Source organism: Coturnix japonica, chromosome 22, assembly GCF_001577835.2.
Source record: "Coturnix japonica isolate 7356 chromosome 22, Coturnix japonica 2.1, whole genome shotgun sequence".
Lineage (NCBI taxonomy): Eukaryota > Metazoa > Chordata > Aves > Galliformes > Phasianidae > Coturnix > Coturnix japonica.
In genome coordinates this window covers 2432158-2450646 of record NC_029537.1, presented here as the reverse complement: position 1 = coordinate 2450646, position 18489 = coordinate 2432158, and the positions used below count along the sequence as shown (strand labels likewise).

At 53.1% G+C, this 18489-nt stretch overlaps 1 protein-coding gene across 1 annotated transcript in view; it reads right to left on the bottom strand.

Moving 5' to 3' along the window:
• Positions 1 to 18036, bottom strand: part of PEBP4 (phosphatidylethanolamine binding protein 4) — a 59564-nt gene extending 41528 nt beyond the window's left edge. The window contains 4 exon segments of the mRNA XM_015883002.2: positions 11480 to 11612; positions 12419 to 12555; positions 17732 to 17931; positions 18030 to 18036. Coding sequence (XP_015738488.2) covers positions 11480 to 11612; positions 12419 to 12555; positions 17732 to 17931; positions 18030 to 18036 — 477 coding nt within the window.
• Between the last annotated feature and the right edge of the window lie 453 nt (positions 18037 to 18489).

Below are 18489 nucleotides of genomic sequence, written 5' to 3'. Positions count from 1 at the left end.
ATTGGCCCCTGTATGATATGACCCCATAGCCACTACACCTTGTCCTGTATGACCACATAGCCAATACCCCTACATCAGCTCCTGTATGACCCCATAGCCAATAACCCTACATCAGCCCCTGTATGATATGACCCCATAGCCACTACCCCTTGTCCTTTATGACCCCATAGCCAATACCCCTACATCAGCTCCTGTATGACCCGCATAGCCAATTAACTCGCTACATCAGCCCCTGTATGATATGACCCCATAGCCACTACCCCTTGTCCTGTATGACCCCATAGCCAATACCCCTACATCAGCTCCTGTATGACCCCATAGTCAATAACCCTACATCAGCTCCTGTATGATCCCATAGCCAATAACCCTACATCAGCCCCTGTATGATATGACCACATAGCCAATACCCCCAAATCAGCCCCTATATGAACCCACAACCTGTTCCCAAGCAGTGCCAGGCCATCGGAGCAGCCCTTGGGATATGTGTGGCTTTGGGGAGCCCAGCAGGGGCAGAACCCCACACTCACACCAAAACTGAGCTCAAAGCAATCCCAAAGCCTCCCCTGGAGCCCAAACAGCGGCGCATTTTTGGGAGCAGCTCCAAGCTCCGCCGCTCAGGGCCCATCTCCAAATATCTCCCGACGAGTTTATTTATGGAAAAGCAAATGAGTCCAAGGCGTTTGTGGCTCAGGAATATTTCATGCCGACCGGGTGAGGGCGGATTTCTCCCTGACGTTGAGGACCCGCTTGGCATGGGAGCCCCAAACTGGTTGGACTGGCTCTTTAATTTAGCTCCTACCCGTTCTGCTTAATGAATTGGGGCTGCGCTCTGATGTGAGCAGTAGAAATGCGTTGGAGGAGGAGGAGAAGGAGAAGAGGAGATGCTCAGGGCTCCCCCGGCCACCCCCATGGCACTCTACCCGGCATCACAGACAGGGGTAGGAGCCCCACTAATAGACACCTGCCACCCAACGGGGGCATTAACGCGTCCCCCTGTCACCTCACCGGGCACGGCCGGGCCGTTACAAACAGCTTCACATCCCTGGAAGATGTCTCCGAGTCATGCACCGGGTTGGAAATGTCTCCCATTATAATTATGACTCATTCGTGACTCAGTGACATTTCTGAAATTAAAAAGCTTTCGCTCGCCCGGCCCTTTGCTGCCCCACTTGGCCGCCGTGTAAGAACAGACAACTTATTTTTTTATGCCATTTTCCCATACAAACAATCCCTGTCCCCATCACCCCCCCCTGGCTGCCAGGGGTTCCGCTTCACACCCCAGATCAGGATCTGAATCCAACGTGGGCTCCTTTGAGCTGAAGACATGGAGCTGGCGCACTTCTAATCTACAAAGGGCCAAATCCAGGGCAGGGAATGCCTCACGTCGCAACCCCCAGTGGCACAATTATCCCTCCCCATCCCTCTTCACAGCTCTGTTATTAAAGCACTAGATTTTACCGGCGGGGAGGCAGCACCAAAACCCCAACAAATCCCATAGGAAACCCAAAGCTCTGCATGAAGAGCTCAGAAACGTACTGGGATGGAAGCAGACCCGGAGCCACCCCCCTCTTTCTTCACTATTATGTCTGAGAAGCTCCGTCTCTCCTTTTTGATGATGATTTAATCGCTCGGCGTTGAGGGCTGCCTGGCTGGGATACAGCGAGCTCTGGGCAGCGCCAACAGAACCGCGGGATCTGAAACAGGGAGGAAGCATCGGTAGCGGCGGCTCTGATTGACAGTGAATGAAATGAAGCGGCCAAATTTCATTGGCGTGGTTTGAAATCCCAGGACGATGCGTCGAGCTGATGGATCCTTTCCTAAGGTTGTGCCAGAGCTGGCGTTTGCCTTTCATCTTGATTCCATGTGCTGTTTGGAGGCTGTCACTTTTCGCACGTGTCGGTGGGGTTTTAATTGCACCGTTCCCTCCTGGTGTGTCCCAGGGCTGAGATGGACGTGCAAAGCACAACAGCAGCGTGTTGCACCAGGAAATATCCCAGCATTGCTCTTCTAAACTCTGGATCTTTGCTGGAGAAACCACAGCTGCAGGGATGCAACCATCACTATAGGGGTCCCTATAGCTGCATGGGGCCCCATCACCACGTGGGGCTCCACCACTGTATGGGTCCCCTTCACCCTATGGGTTCTCGTTGCTGTATGGGTCCCCACAACCATATGGGTACCTACAATCATATGGGTCCTCATCACCATGTGGGTCTCCATCGCCATATGGGTCACCATTGCCATCCAGATGCCCATCACCGTATGGGTTACTATCATCATACAGATCCCCATCACCATATGGATTCCTATAACCATTCGGACCCACATTGCCATATGGGTCCGTATCATTATATGGGTCTCCATCACCATATGGGTTTCCATCACCATATGGGGATCACTATATGGGTGCCCATCACCATATGGGTCCCCATGGCCATAAGTGTCCCAAATGTGTCCTGAAAACAGCAGCTGGGTCCATGTAGCACAAGTTAAAGGGTGGACAGGTGAGGAGAAGCTTTTAAGAACATTAACCCCACTAAATATTATATATATAAGATACAACATTTGATGTACGATTTGGGTGAAGAAAGCCGCACTTCGCTCCACTGCCAGCACCAAAACCTCCACTTCTTTTGGGGAAAAAAATAATTTCCAGGGCAGGAATGGGGGAAGGAGAGCTTTAGAACCCAAAATAAAGGGGGGTGGAAAAAAGAAAAGAGGGAGCAGAAAATTATTATTTCAATTACAATGAAAATGTGTTTTATTAGAAGATGCGGATTCATCTTTGATACTTGATACCAAGAAAAGCAATATCCAGGACTGCAATAGCCCATCTCCGTGCTGGGAGAGTGAGTTATTAAATCAGGAGATGAATGGCTCGCGCCGCAGCTAACTGCTCCAGTTAAGAGAAAAATAGTTATAAACTTACTCTTTGCCCCAAAACGCATTCCTCCCCCTCATCCTCTCCCCCCTCACCAACACGCCTCATTTCTATGGCTTAGAAACATCCAGGAGGGAATTCTTAATGGAAGTTTCTTTTTTCTTGTTTTCCTTTAAAAAAGTGCATTTAGAGGTGCGGGTTTTGTTGGTTTTTTTTCCCAACCCACCCCAAAATTCTTCCCCCACCTTTAAGGAAACACACAGAAGGAATAAAAATAACCCAGCTGCACACAGTTCAATTGTGGGGAAGTAGGGAGGATGTAAATGAAGGTGCATTCTTATGTATAGCAGCGCATCCCTCAGCCCCGCGGCAGGGCGACGCGCTCGGCGTCTCTGTTCTGCATGAATAAATATGTATAAAAATGGAACACTTGCAAAGGACTAAAACCCGATCACTGAGATAGCATTTCTCAGAGGCTGCGAGCAAACGCCAGCCACCGGCTTTTCTTCTTTTTCACTATTTATGTAAAGAAGCATTGAAATGATAATGCGGCGTTCCCCACCCTGTGCAAGAGGATCGAGGGCCTTTCGGCAGCGGGTGTTGCAAGAAAAGTGGATTTCAACGGCCTTGGTGGCACAGATGTGGGAGGTGGCAGCGGTGGGCATGGTGGCATCCGCTGGAGCAGGTGATGTGAGATGAGGTTGTGTTGGCTTGTTGGATTTGGGGCAAAAACGGCATGAAGTGGGGGCACATTGGTGTGGTGTGGAGCCAACCAAGATCAGGACACTGGGCTTATCCCAATGAACTCAGAACGTGGTGTTGCTTGGAGCACAAGGGTCCCAACATATAGGGCTGGTGTGGATGAGTAGTGTTGGGATGGATGTGTAGGGTTGGGATGGACATGTAGGGTTGGTATAGATGTGTAGGGTTGGGATGGATGCATAGGGCTGAGATGGATGTGTAGGGTTGGGATGGATGAGTAGGGTTGGGATGGATGTGTAGGGTTGGGATGGATGAGTAGGGTTGGGATGGACATGTAGGGTTGGCAATGGACATATAAGCTAGGGATAGATGTGTAGCGTTGGGAATGGACATGCAGGGTTGGGATGGATGTGTAGGGTTGGGAATGGACACATAATGTTGAGACAGATGTATAGGGNATGTAGGGTTGGTATAGATGTGTAGGGTTGGGATGGATGGATAGGGCTGGGATGGATGTATGGGGTTGGGATGGATGAATGGGGTTGGGATGGATTGTAGGGGTGACAATGGACATGAAGGGTTGAGATGGATGTGTCAGGTTGGGAATGGATGCATAAGATTGGGATGGATGTGTAGCGTTGGGAATGGACATGCAGGGTTGGGATGGATGTGTAGGGTTGGGAATGGACACATAATGTTGAGACAGATGTATAGGGTTGGAATGGACATATAGGGCTAGGGTAGACATGTAGAGTTGGGAATGGACACATAAAGTTGGGACAGAAGTATAGGGTTGGGATGGACACATAGGGCTGGGATAGATATGTAGGGTTGAGAACGGACATTTAATATTGGGATGGATGTGTAGGGTTGGGAATGGACACATAGGGCTGGGATGGATGCATAGGTTTGGGACGGACACCTAGGGATGGGATGGACACACAGGACTGGGAATGGCCACACAGGGTTGGGAAAGTCCTTCCAGGGCTGATTGTCAGAGCACACACTGCAGGTTGCTTTGGGATGCTGCAACCACCCCCATCCAACCTGTGCAGACCTTGCTGCCTCAAGTCCAGCACAGCCTACCAGGAAAGCACTCTTGGCTTTGAAAACCACATGAATCACACATGCTTTAAGCCTCCTTCTGACTCGATTACCCCAAACATGCCATCACCCAAAATGTGCAATTTACACAGGTCCATCCCACGATCCCCAACCACAGCTCAGGAAGGGCAGCAGAGAGCAGGGAACGGCCACATCCCCTCCCCATAGGAATCCATCCCACCTCCCACCACCCCATGCAGCTTTCCCCTCCTTCACCCCCAGGTATGGGGGCTCTGATCCCTCTCGGCTCAGCTCTGGCTACGTTACACAACCCTGCTTGGGAGATCCTACGTGGGCAGACGTGGGCTTTCCTCTGAATTGACAACAGCTCTCGCTGCAGCTCAGCAGAACATGAGCAGCTTACATAAACAGCTTCAGAGTTACCCTGCGTGTGGGCTGCACACTGAGGAGGGGGGGAGGGAGGGGAGCAGGAAGCCGGCTTCCCCCCCCAGCCCCCCCTTTTCTTTCCCCTCTAAAACAAACCAAACCCGAACAGCTCCTTGTGGGGGAACGGCAGCGCGCGAGAGAAATGACTCAAGTGTTTTGTAACTTGTCACATTCGAAGCTGCAATTTGGAGGCAGGAAGGAACAATCCAAAATAGTCTCCCCAAACCCAGCTTGTATAACCCAGATCCTCCATCCCATCCCCTCTGTTGGGGTGAGGGGGGATATTGCTGCTGCAGATTGGAGGCTGGATACAGGAGGGTGGGCTCGGGGGATGCTGCAGGGTGGGGAGTGCAGGAAGAACCCCGGAATTGGGAAGAATTACTCATCTGTGAGGATGGTTCCTGTGCTGGCAGGGAGGCACTGGGGAAGTTGTGCAGGGGAGGATGGGGAGGAGATGCTTTGGGGATTGGGGAGGAGATGTTCCAGAGATTGGGGAGGAGATGATCCAGGGGTTGGGGAGGATGCTCTGGGATTGGGGAGGATGCTCTGGGATTGGGGAGGAGATGCTCCAAGGATTGGGGTGGAGATGCTCCAGGACTGGGGAGGGAATGCTCTGGGGAATGGGGAGGGGATGCTCCAGGGACTGGGGACGGGATGCTTCAGGGATGGGGAGGAGATGCTCAGGGTAGGGAAGGAGAAGCTCCAAAGACTGAGTAGGACGCTGATGCTCAGAGCCCCACAGGAAGGCAGCACGTCCCACCTCATGCTGGAGATGATGCTCAGGTAGTGCATCCAGAGTGGCACAGCAGCAAAGAGCACAATGAGGCATCCCGATGGCTGCACAAAGGCACCAAGAGCCTCAGGTGCCAAAACTGCACCAAGAGAAAGCACAGTGCATATGTACACATTTGTGCCCAAAGTTACCCAAAGCAGCCAGAGATCAGCCCTTGATTAAGCATCATTTCAGGCCCCTATAAATCCCATTTCCAAGGCACGAGTGTCCGCAGGAGCCTGCCTCATGCTATAAACCCTCCCACCCACCCAAAGCACCGCTAATTGCTTTTGAAAAAGCCAAGGCGGGTCCTGCGGGTGGCAGAAGGCTCAATAAAAGTGACACTGCTCCTTGGGGCTCATTGATCTGCCATTGATGGGGGTGACGTGCAGCCCCAGATGGGCTTTGGCACTCAGCTCTGTGTGTTTGGGGCTCTGCTTCCCGAGAGGCTCCTCAAAAATTAAATGGGTGGGAAGATGAAGGGAGGGGGGAGCATTGCTGCCCCTCTGCTCATGTCACCCCGCTGCCCCCGCAATGAAGGGAAAAGCAGGAGATGTTATTTGACCTGGGTTTGCCTTCTATCAAAATGCATTGCTGTTGACTTTGCCATCCCCCAAAACACTCCCACGGACCCGACGCATCCCTGTAGCTTTCAGATTAGCAAGCTGGAAAACCAAAGGTTCCCTGCAACAGCGGGGTCATGGCCATGCAACAGATGAACTCCTGACTCCTTAATACTGATAGGGATGTGCCCATCCCAAACCCCACATCCAACCTTGACACCAACCTGAAAGATCCAACACAAAGCAACACAACCAATCTCCTGGAGCTGAGCACTGATGGGTAGAAGTTTTAATCACCAAACCTTTCCATCCTCCCCCACGCACGCAAAAAAAAAAGTGTATTTTCTGGCATGTTTATTTAATAATAAAACACGACAAAATGATACGTTGAGCGGGATAAGAGCGCACAGAGTGAGGAAAGCACACGAGGAGACCAAGTGGGTTTTGTCACCAGAGCTGAAAACACACAGGCTGATCTCTGTGTGCTGTTTGGACATGGGATGTGGTGACATTTCTTCCCTTTGCAGATTGACGTGCACATGTCCCCATCACTCGAGTCGCCCAAAGAGAAGAGCGGGAGCCTTAATGACCATGGACAGGGCCAAAGGGTGCCCCTGTCACCCATCAGTATCATTTAGGACTTGGGAAGAGCCCAACTCCTATAGGGGATGCCAATCAGTGCTCCGTGCTCATATCAGCCTTCATTTCATCCAGTCCCCAACACCGTTGTCTCCTCCGTGCACCCACGCTGTGCTGTAACACCATCTGATGGAGCCGGGTCCCCAAAGCCGGACTGAGCTCAACACCATCACACAGCCCCAAAATCAGAGCAGAGCTCAGTAGGGACACACGACAGCCCCACACGTCACACCCAACCCCTACACCATCACCTCGAGCCCCCTCCTCCCTACAACCAACAGCGTAACACTGCAGTGGGAGCCTTCCCCCCTTGGAAATTTCGCAGCCAACCTGCTAATGAGTCTTTGTGAACCTTGTGCCTTCTTACCTCTAATTGTACAGCCTGCTAGGATTTGAGCTCTGTGGACAGCCTCACATTTGGTTTAGAATTATAGGCTGAGTGGCTGTTCTCTCCTATTATTGTGCTGTCAATCTTGTATTAGCACATTATAATATGGTACACTGAATGCATCTGTTCTGTATATCACAAGTCCTAATTGTCATTTGTTGAATCACTTTGTCTTATATGATTGTTAAGCAATTATTTCATCCAAAGCGGCTTAAACTTTGATTACTGTATAGTGTTTACGGGGATCAAAGTAAAACCGTCGGCTGCTTCAAACATTTTGCAGCTGAAACAGGCACAAGTGTCTGTCCTAGACACACACGGATGCCAATACATAAGCAATGAGGAACGTGGATTTGATGACCTGGAGGTTCTTGCCATCGCTATTTGTCCGGGGCCGTTAAACGTCCAGCAAACGTGTAGGTAATGAACCAGATGCAAAGCGACGTTTCTGCCAGGATCACTCATGGAGAGACACTCTCATAGCGTGGCACCAGCTGTCCCCTATGGTGGGGCCGGGCGCTGAACACCAACCCACCCATTGCCCCCATGTTGAAGAGCCCTACAAAACACAGAAGAAGCAGAGTGGCGGTTCACACTGCAGGGGCTGCATCCTAAACCCCAAATATATAGCTTGGGTCAACAGAGTGTGTGTGGAGCAATGCAGTCCTGCTTTTCCTCCAGTTTAGAGAGGCTCCCTGCTTGCTCGCAGGCTTTGTCCCATTGCAGCACAGCCCTCTGAAGTCAGGGCAATGGGATGCCCAGCCACTTTAACAGGGCATGGGAACCCAAAGCAAGGCAAGAGGGAGGGGTTGGCACCGAGGTCTTGGGTAATCCCATAATATCTGTCTGACAGCGTGGGGAAGGAATGCGAGTCCATTGTGGGTTGTGTTTTTTTTAAGTAGCCCGGACAGGATTGAGTGAAAAACGCTGGTGGCTCCTCAGTCCCAGATGGTGCCACGAGCCAGAGAGGATGCACAAACTGTCAAGAAAAATTCTGCTTAAAAACGTCTTCTTTAATGAGAGTTGAACCGAACCTGAGTGCCACCCCGACGCCCCTTGCCCAGCCAGCTGCAAATCACTGCTTGACACAACTAGAGCATGGCCCCACCGGGAGATGAAGCAGATCCTCTCCTCCCTTTGTTAAAGGCTAATGAATTTACCCATAGAAGTAATTGTCTCAAATAATGGGCTGCGGACCCTAGAGCACATATAAATCAGAGCTGTCTCCAGATGTTCACAAAAGGAGGAGGGGGACAGAAAGGGACGTGGCTGCGGCTCCGGTCCCAGAGCAGCACACAGCTCTATGCAAGTTCTGCTGTGTGTAGCTTTGAGCACGTCACGACTTCCAACTCATTCTGTTACGGAAGGGGGTTTTAAAGAATTAGATATGATAGAAGTGCACAGTTCCAAGAGGTGGAGTTCTCTTGGGTTGCAGCTTTGCCTGCAGAAAGTTTGCAGATGCACCAGGCTGATGGGACAAGCCTGGGTGGAAGAGGGTCATAGCAAAAAACTCAAGTTTCAGAAGTTCTGTTGGAGGAGAAACCATGAGAAAAAGGCTTTATTACTAAGATGGCCCAAAGAGGCGATGCTGAGAACCTTCAGCATCCAACACAGTGGATTTGTTTGACCTCAGACCAACAGGGGAATTGTTCATAGGGTTACCAAGGTTGGAAAAGACCTCCAAGATCCCAAGCTTAACCCCAACCCATCCCCATTAACAAAGTCCCTCAGTGCCACATCCCACAGCTCTCAATGCTGATCCCACCAACCTCCCTGGTCACCCCACCACCAACATCCCACCACTCTTCCATAGAAGATCTTCCCTACATCCAACCTGGGCTAACCCAGATGAGCGCTCCCAACAGTGCAGCTGTACCCAGCTCCATTCCCATCACCACTCCTCTAGAAGGATGCTGCCCTGCCCTTCCCCTCACCCAGTCCCAAATAAACCTGAGGAAGTCATCAACCACCTCAACAAGCACAGATCAGGACAAGCAGGTAAAAGGTAGCGCAGTGAAAACGCAACTTACGAGCGTCGCCGCGGGTAAATTGCTTTTTAACAAGCAGACAACTTCTATCAATAGCACCTACCGTATGTTTTTATAAAGTGCAGAAATATGTTTTTAAAAGGCCAGTAAATAAAGTTCCCATCGATTTGATCTCAAGTGTAATCTGTTTTTCTGTCTGCCACCAACAGTGGTAATAAAAGAGAATCATGTAATATGGCGTTGTGGTTAATGCGGCCATACATCACGGCCGGGACCACGCGCTCCACAGCGATCTATCATCTTCTATTGGGATTGCTTAGCTGCAGAATTTATAAACTTGCCCCCAAATTGGTGCGACGTCCAATTTTCTTTTCCAATTTATTTTTGGTTGAGCAAAGCAATATCGAGGCGGGACGACAAGTTTCCCATCTCTACAGATGTTGGGCTTTTTGGGGTGCATCGTCCCCAACACTCCCCCCCCCCAAACCAGCTTCTCAACCACAGCCAGCACTCAGTCACTGCATGGGATGGAGCAATGAGGCTGATGCTCTCTGCTTGGTTCATTGTATTAGGTGAGCACCCTCAGTGCCCACCTGCAGCTCAGAACAAGCGAACGAGCTCAGCCACCCCATTACGCCCATCCAGCGCCCATCGGGTGCTGAGCAGCACAACATGCAAAGCGAGGTTTCCCTTCCTTATAACTGAAAAGCAAACAGACAAAAAACCAAATAAATCAAGTTTTCTGGCCTTGGGAATCCCATCATTGGCACAAAAAGCAAAACCCTCCTGTGCGTGCCTTGGATTCGCTGTTATGCCTAGGTTTTGCCCATTTCTGAGTGAAGATTTTGGGGGGGAAAAGGTGAACTCTGGAGGTGCTTTGAGGGAAAGAGCATCCTCACAGCTCCACGAGCACGGAAAACGTTCAGGTGGTCAATCTGTGTGTTCTCCTATTGAAACACCAAAGCATTTCACCCAAAGCATTTCAGCACCGATGCGTGCGGGATGACACAACACCACCCAACCCCTCTCCCTAAATCAACCCCCATTAAATTAATTGCACCTCCATGGTCCAAAACACACCGAGCTGGGGCTGACGTTGGGCTGGGGGAAGGCAGAATGAAAGCAAAGCAAAGGAAGAAGCAGGGGCTGTGTCCTCAGATGACACCCGAACGCAACGCAATTGGAAGGGATTGAGCTCCAAACTCAACGCAGCACACAGGTGGTGGGTGGCTCCATGAGCAGCATCCTCTGCCAGTTCTGGGCCTTTTTTTTCCCATTTTCTTCCTTTCTTTCTTTCTTTTTTCCCCTTTTTAATCTCTTTGACCAATCAGGCATCCTTAAGTAAAAGTTACGCTCCGTTCCGTGCCATCAACTTTGGGAAGAGACTTTTCGGATGCCAACGAAGCAGATGGAAGAATTGATTCCTGCTGCTTGGAGACGCGCAGCTCCGCATCCCCTGCAGCTGTTGGAGCAGCTGCCAGGATGCCGACAGAGCGCGCTGGGACACCAACTTGGGGACGAACCTCAGCAAGAAGATGCCACCAACCCTCAGGTTACCACCCCATTGGGGTCCCCAAGCGGGTGAACCCAAGAAGATAAGCCTATATTAGCAAACAGAGTTGGGCAGAGATCTCCAATGAGGGGTGCAGAACCCAGGGGTGCCTGCCTGAATAGAGCTCAGCTTGAAGTTCAATGGTGCCATCTGCTGGCATCGCTATAATGCAACCGCTCCCCATCAACACCAGCATCGGCCCCAACTCATTGCGTTCCCTAACCCGGGTGTGTGGGAATGGAAACACCCAACCAGAGCCTTCCTTGTGTTCAAAAAGCTCGAGGATATTCATATATTTACTGCTATTTCTATGCTGCCGTCAACAAAATAGAGCGGGTTTGCCAACGCCTCAACCTCAAACCCAAACAGCAAAGCAACGGAGTGGGAATAAGCATAAAAATCATCCAGATTTCATGCAAAATGTCAATGATAAGAACCAGCAACACAACCTGAGCAGTGGTAGCATCATAAGAGAGCAATGAAGGGACCCAAATGACGCTCACCTTCTTGGCCTGTGGGTAACGGACCTGGGGGCTGCCCCATTCCCTGCTGATGCGCCAACGAGACTGATGGCAGCTGGGGATGTAGGTGCAGCCCACGTCGCCCAGCTCCGGGTAAATGACTTCTACGTTGCCTCTGGGGAGAGAAAAAGGGGGAAGGATGGGTCAGGTGGGAGCAGGTTGTGCATTAGTGGGGTCTGGTGTGGGGCAGGAGGTGTAGGGTGCAACCTGCACAGCACGCTGTGCAGCCTCCCATGCTCTAAGCACAGGGTTTGCCTCTTTTCCTCATCCCCCCCACCACCAAAGCAGCACTGAGACAGCTCTGAACGCTCACAATAGCCCAGGTTGTTCCCAGCAGCTTCCAAAGCCTTAAAATCACGACTCACATGGCTGAGGTCAAAGACAGGGAGTAAAGCCATCCCTTGTTCCCCATTGGGCTCTGAGCTGCTTCTCCTGCCCTAATATATAAGCAGAGCTGAGCTTCAGATGGGTTCGGGCCACAGACAGTGCAATAACGGGTCAGATGTCCCCAGCTTAGACTTGGAGCAATTTCCCCTTCCCACGCAGCTCAGGAACAAACTGCCTTAAGGCCCTGCCAGGAGGGGGCTCTTAAATCTGCATCCCCAAGGGCTGCCAAGCAGCATGGGCTGACCCCACAGAGGCCAGGGGTCCAAAGCAAGGCGCATCCACCTGGCTTGCACTCATCCACAACCTTCTATAGCAGTCACATCCCATCCCAGGAGCATTTTGGAGGCAGCAAAAATGAAGTTCATAACTCAGAAACCCCCAAAGGAAGGGATACACACAGCACTCCTCCCTGCCCTCCCATCTCATGCAACCAGTGATGGGAAGACAGCATTGATAGCATGGGGGGTGGAGGGGGGAAGATGGAAATGGCCCTCCCATGGGCTGGGGGAGTTGATTTGGAAGGGGACTGCTCACCTGCAGAACTTGCTGTCCTTGCCACTGAGGCTGTGGAAGGTGCAGATGTGGGAGTGTTCATCCGGCCACAGCCCCTGTGCAGCCACCCCAGGCAGGAGAGCAGCCAGCACCACAACCAGCAGCAGCCCCATATTGCCCTGAGCAAACAAAGGATGCGGTCAGACCCACCAGGACCCGGCACCACGTTGTGGTTCAGCTCAGTCCCCCATGAGCACCAATCCCACATCAATGATGCCCAATGAAGACTGAACCCACCGCCACCCCTACCTGGATGCTGCCACCACTGTGTCACAGGGAAGGGATAGAGTTCACAATGCCCCTCCTATAATGAGGCTTGGCCATGGCCCAGCCCTGAGCTTGGGGAGGGCCATGTTAGGGGATCTGTACCCCCACAGCATCCCCATGGCCCCACAGCATCCCCAAGGACCCCCAGCCCAGCACTCACCCGTGGGCACCAGGGATGGAGCAACAGCTCTGTGGTTACCGTGGAGATGGGAAGGATGCAGGGGTTGGAATTGGGGGTGGGACAGCATAGGAAGGGGGCAGCTCATCCCATAAAGACCCTCAAAGCAGCACAGAAAACAGCAGCTTATTCCAACCCTGACCCCATGATAACCATACACACATCGCCTCACCTGGCCTGGAATCCTTAAGCCCAGTGATGTGACCACAAGTGCAGCACCACTATCGTTACATAGAGATCAAAAGCACTGGGTTCAACTAATCAGAAGCAATAATGGATGGGGATGGTCTGCAGGTTTAGGGGCTGCTGGCTGCAAGAGGGAAGCAGAACAAACATCTGCTCTGCAGCTCTGTCCTGGATTGCTGCATGCACGGACATGGGGTGCAAAGGGCTTGGGTTGCAAGGAAGACTTGCAATGGCAAAGCATCAGATTTTGGTATTTCATCTGGAGAAGCATAAAGCCAGCACCATTGCAGCTCAGGGCATGAGGAGCAGTGCTGCTTTGTTGCAAACTGGTTGGTCCTGCATTGCTCTGCAGCTCAGGGCATGAGGAGCAGTGCTGCTTCATTGCAAACTGGTTGGTCCTGCATCGCTCTGCAGCTCAGGGCATAAGGAGCAGTGCTGCTTTGTTGCAAACTGGTTGGTCCTGCATTGCTCTGCAGCTCAGGGCATGAGGAGCAGTGCTGCTTTGTTGCAAACTGGTCGGTCCTGCATTGCTCTGCAGCAGTTCCATAGGGAACATTGGCACAAGTCAGTTGGGATGCAACCCGAGCAACCCAGATAGGGGCATCCATTCATCAGCCAGGGGTGCAGAGAGCCCTTCCGCGGAGCCTCAGTGCAAAGCAGCATCAGCAGAAAAGGATTTGCTGATTGCTGAGGAGCAGAGAGCTCTCCAGGGATGCTCTGCAAGAACACCCCAGGGGAGCAGCAACCTCTCGCAGCAGATAAACTCTGCTTTCTCTCCACGAAGCCATTTGCAGAGTAATTACACAGCTCCTATTTCTCCAACTCGGGAGAGCTGCAAAACCAGAACCCCCCTATGGAACAGCCCTATGTTAGCAAGCAATAAAACACACAGGGACACCGCGAAGACAGAGCAGCTCCCACGAGACCTCAGGGCCAGCAGAATGCATGCAACGCCATCGGCACGCGCCGGGCCCTGGCAGCAAGGAACCAACACGTGCCAGCAGTTTGCACCACTCAACCAACCCCTGTGAGCATCCTCCTCCGTGGGAAAGCACGCGCCGGGTCAGGCCCTGAGCACAGCAGCAGGATGTGTGCGTGGTGCACGTTGCAGCTCCTGACTCAGCAGCTTAAGGTGCCAGGAATGCTGCCCTTCCTGCTGGTGGGAAGCTGCCTGCACGCGGCTCTATGGGCTGCACCCATTGCTTGCAACCCATGGGGCTGCTTGTTCCCATGCAATTGCATTGATGGAATCCCCTTCTTGCTGAGGCTGGGTGTATGTGCAAAGGTGGTGCACCCATTGCTTGCTTGGGCCCTTGCAATTGCATTGATGGAACCCCCTTCTTGCTGAGCTGGGTGCATGTGCAAAGGTAGTGCTCCCATTGCCTGCACAACACAGGGCTGCTTGTTCCCATGCAATTGCATTGATGAACCCCCTTCTTGCTGAGGCCACATGCATGTGCAAAGGTGGTGCACCCATTGCTTGCACAACATGGGGCTGCTTGTTCCCATGCAATGGTGTTGATGGAACCCCCTTCTTGCTGAGGCTGGGTGCATGTGCAGAAGTGGTGCACACATTGCTTGCACAAAACAGGGCTGCTTGTTCCCATGCAATGGTGATGGAACCCCCTTCTTGCTGGGGCCACGTGCATGTGCAAAGGTGGTGCACCCATTGCTTGCACCCCAAGGGGCCGCTTGGGCCCTTGCAATTGCATTGATGGAACCCCCTTCTTGCTTTGCATATGCAAAGGTTTCTGTGTGGTGTGAGCAAAATCTTGCTTGTGCAATGCATGGTGCTCCTTCCATGCCCAGCAAGGCCTTGCAAAGCACCTCAATGGATGCAGCTCAGCCCTTCTGCCTCAGTTTCCCCACTCATTTAGTGCTGTCCTGGGGGCAGCTCTAGTTCCTATTGGTCAGAAGCACAGCAGAGGTGCTGCTCATGGAGCTGCATGGAGCAAAAGCTGTGGCACAACAGGGTAAATCCCCTCCATTGTGCAGGAAGATCCTTTTTCAGCCCTTTTCATGGCAAATAGAGGAAGCAAAAAGCCACATCCTGACCCCTCTGTGCACCTCAACCGTGCCTTGCACACACTGCCTTATGCCTTATCTCTACCCACAGCCAACAGCCCCACTTCCAGCCCCACTTCCAGCCCCACTTTGCTCCCACTGACCCCCCTGCAGTGCTTTATGTGCAGCACAAAGGCTCCATGTAAGGGTTGGGGGGGAGGGCTTAGGGTTTGTAATGGTAGAACAACCCCCCTGTGCAATCCCAACAGCCGAACACGCAGCTTGGTTCAATGCAGCCTTCACAGCAACCTTGATGGGATCATGGGGTGGATGCACGACGCTGCGAGGTTGCACGATGCTCTGAAGCTGCAAGCAGTTTGCTGTGCTCTGTGAGGGCACATTGCAGTGCAAACCGAGCAGCAGAGCAGCTCTGCAGCAACGCTTCTGCTTTAGCAGAGCATCACAGGAGCACAGACTGGCATCAGCCCATGGAGCTGCAGCACTGCTCCCATTGCACGGCCTCAGCTCAGCAGCACCCCTGCAGCACCCCTTGCAGCTCCAAGCCCATGCATGGCTGCTCATCCTGGCCCACTTGCACAACGCACAAGCCAGCATTGCTTTCACATTTTGCAAGCAAGATGCACGGCTTGAGGAAGGGCTCACCCACCTCTGCACCCCATCCATTGCACAAGCGTGCTCACCCCTCCTCCAGCAGCCAAAGCACCTGGTGGGGAGGATGCACCATGCACAGCTCTGTTTGCAATAGGAGGTGACCTTGGTGGCAGCAGCTTGCACACCAGCTCCCTTTGCAGCACCTGGCAGAGCCCTTGTGACTGCAGCGAGCTGCAGCTCTACCCAGCAAAGAGGGCTTCTATTTCGGGAAGAACGTTTGCATTTGACCTATATTAAGTGCATGCATTTGGCAGCCTCGTTCCCTTGCACCAGCAGCTCTGCAGCTGCACCAGCAGCGTGGATCCTCATGCAACCAGCTTGCACCACCCTTTGCACGCTCCACGTTCTGCTGCAACCCACCTGGCGCAGCAGCTCTGCGCTTCAGGCTCAGCCTTTTGCACTGGGGATGAAGGGAAAAGTGCTGCTTTAAGCAACACGCCAGCAATATATAGACATATATATTGTGCAACCCTCAGGTGTGGCTCCCACCCACACTCCATAGGGACTTTGCGTGGGCCATTGAGGTGTCATCTGTCCCCAGCTGAGTGTTTTCACCCCTCCTGGGCTCTGCACACCTTTGCAGGAAGGATGGGGGGGGGGGGGGGGGGGGAAGGAGGAGGAGGTGTGTGCGCCTAATGGTGATTACACCCTAAAGGGATGACTGTGAACCCAAACACGAGGAGCTGAGCTGGGTGATGCTCGTGGGAAAGCCCTGAGGCTGAGGGGGGAATGGGGTGAGGAAGGAGCAGCCCTGAGTCAGCCAATGGGGGGGGGGAGGGGAACCCTCGTTAATGGCTCAGGGATGTGGGGGATGCGAGTTTTGCAGGGGGGGGAGGGGGGAGATGAGGAGATGGGGGGGGAGAGGACACCCTCAAATGGCTCATGGATGGGGGGCGATGGGGAGTAATGGGGGAGGGGGGTGAGGGGAACCCTCCTAATGGCACAGGGATGGGGAGAATGGGGGGAATGGGGGGATGGGAGGGACAAGGGGCTGGGGGGAAGGGGAACCCTCAAATGGCTCATGGGATGGGGGCGATGGGGTGTTAATGTGGGGGGGGGGGGAAGGGATGGGGAACCCTCCAAATGGCTCAGGATGGAGGGAGGAGATGTAGGGCGGATGGAGGTGGAGATGGCAGAGGGGAACCCCTCCTAATGGCCTTGCAGGGATGGGGGGGATGGAGATTGGGGGGGATGGAGGGGGGATGGGAGGGGGACCCTCCTAATGGCTCAGGGATGGGGGGGGAGTGGAAGGAAGGGGATGGAGGGGAGAGGGAGGGAGGGGGGAGGCCTCTGCTCCCCATGCACAGGGCCCTGCATGGAATTTAGGGCAGCCAGGCAGGGATGGCTATAAATATCCCCATTTCAGATTCAGCAGCGTGCAGCCCTTCGGCCCCACAGCTCTGTTTGCTGCCTGTGGCCTAAAGACAAGGGAAGCACAGCCTGGATGCCGGGGTTTGAGACCATCCCCTCGTCTGTGAGAGGATCAGTTATGGGGGTCCCAACCCCCAGCAGAGCCGTGATGAACCTCTGCATCAATAGACTCAAACTGCACCAAATTGGCTCAATCTCACCTCAGACAGCTTTAACCTGGCTGCCACTGGGGTTCACGTTGGTTTGATGGGCACAGCTATGGGTCTTGCCTAGGGAAATGCTCCAGGGTGCCCCCAAAACCAGTGTTGGGGACCCACAATCCTACTGGGATCTCCCCAGCTCTTCCCATCTCCCCCCATCCCAACTGTTTGCTCCTATCTCAGCAGGCAGCTCCCAAACCCGCTGCTATCCCCACTCAAATCCACATTACTGGACCCAATGGGTGCTGCCATGAACCCACCCCAACTCCTTCCAGCACAGCAGCGGGCACCCAGTGCCATTACCCCACAGTGACCCCAACTTAGAGCTATCAGGGGACACAGAGCCCCCATGTCTGCCCCCCAACACACAAAGGAAAGCTGCTTGGTGCCCAAAACCCCCCCTGTCCTCCCACCTACCGCTCCGTGTCCTGCTGTGTTTCTATTCCCAGAGCCTGGCACAGCCCCAGCCCCACTGCCCGGCCCCTTGGCAGCGCTGACCCCAGAGCTGTGCCAACACAGCACCGCATGGGGCAGCTTACAGAGGCTGGAACCCCACAGAACCAACCCCAGAACAGCTGGGCCACGAGCAAACCCTATAGATCACACATTATCCAGCCCTATGGCAGGGTTCAGTGACCCAGCAGCACTCCAGGAGTGTAACCTCCATGCTGGATCACCCCTATACCCTCCTCCTGTGCACCCCACAAACACCTACAGCCCATCGCTCCATTAGCTCCCTGCTTTCCCATTGACTCACCAGCTGGTCCCACTGACTCAGCCCTGCAGGCTGTGCTCATTTCCCTGCTCCTGTGGTTCCCATTGACTCACCAGCACTTCTCCCAAGCTCATCCTTTCCATTCCCATCCTGTCACCCTTAGGCATTTATCACATCCATGCCTTCCTTCTGCCCAGCACCATCAACAACACCGAGTGCATCCCCTCCATCACCCCCATGGGTGCGAAAGGTTGCAGGGAGAGTTTGGGGGAGCAAAGGGTTGCCTTCATCTCTCACTCTGAGCACCATCTGCTGTGTTATCTTTGCAGATATTGCATGTACTTTGCAGAAGGAGCATGCACTTGGCAGAAATAACATGCATGGTGCACAACTTGCATCTACGCAACGTCTCCAATGCATTCCCCCATGCATTTCTCCATCTCTGCTCTCCAACTCCAAC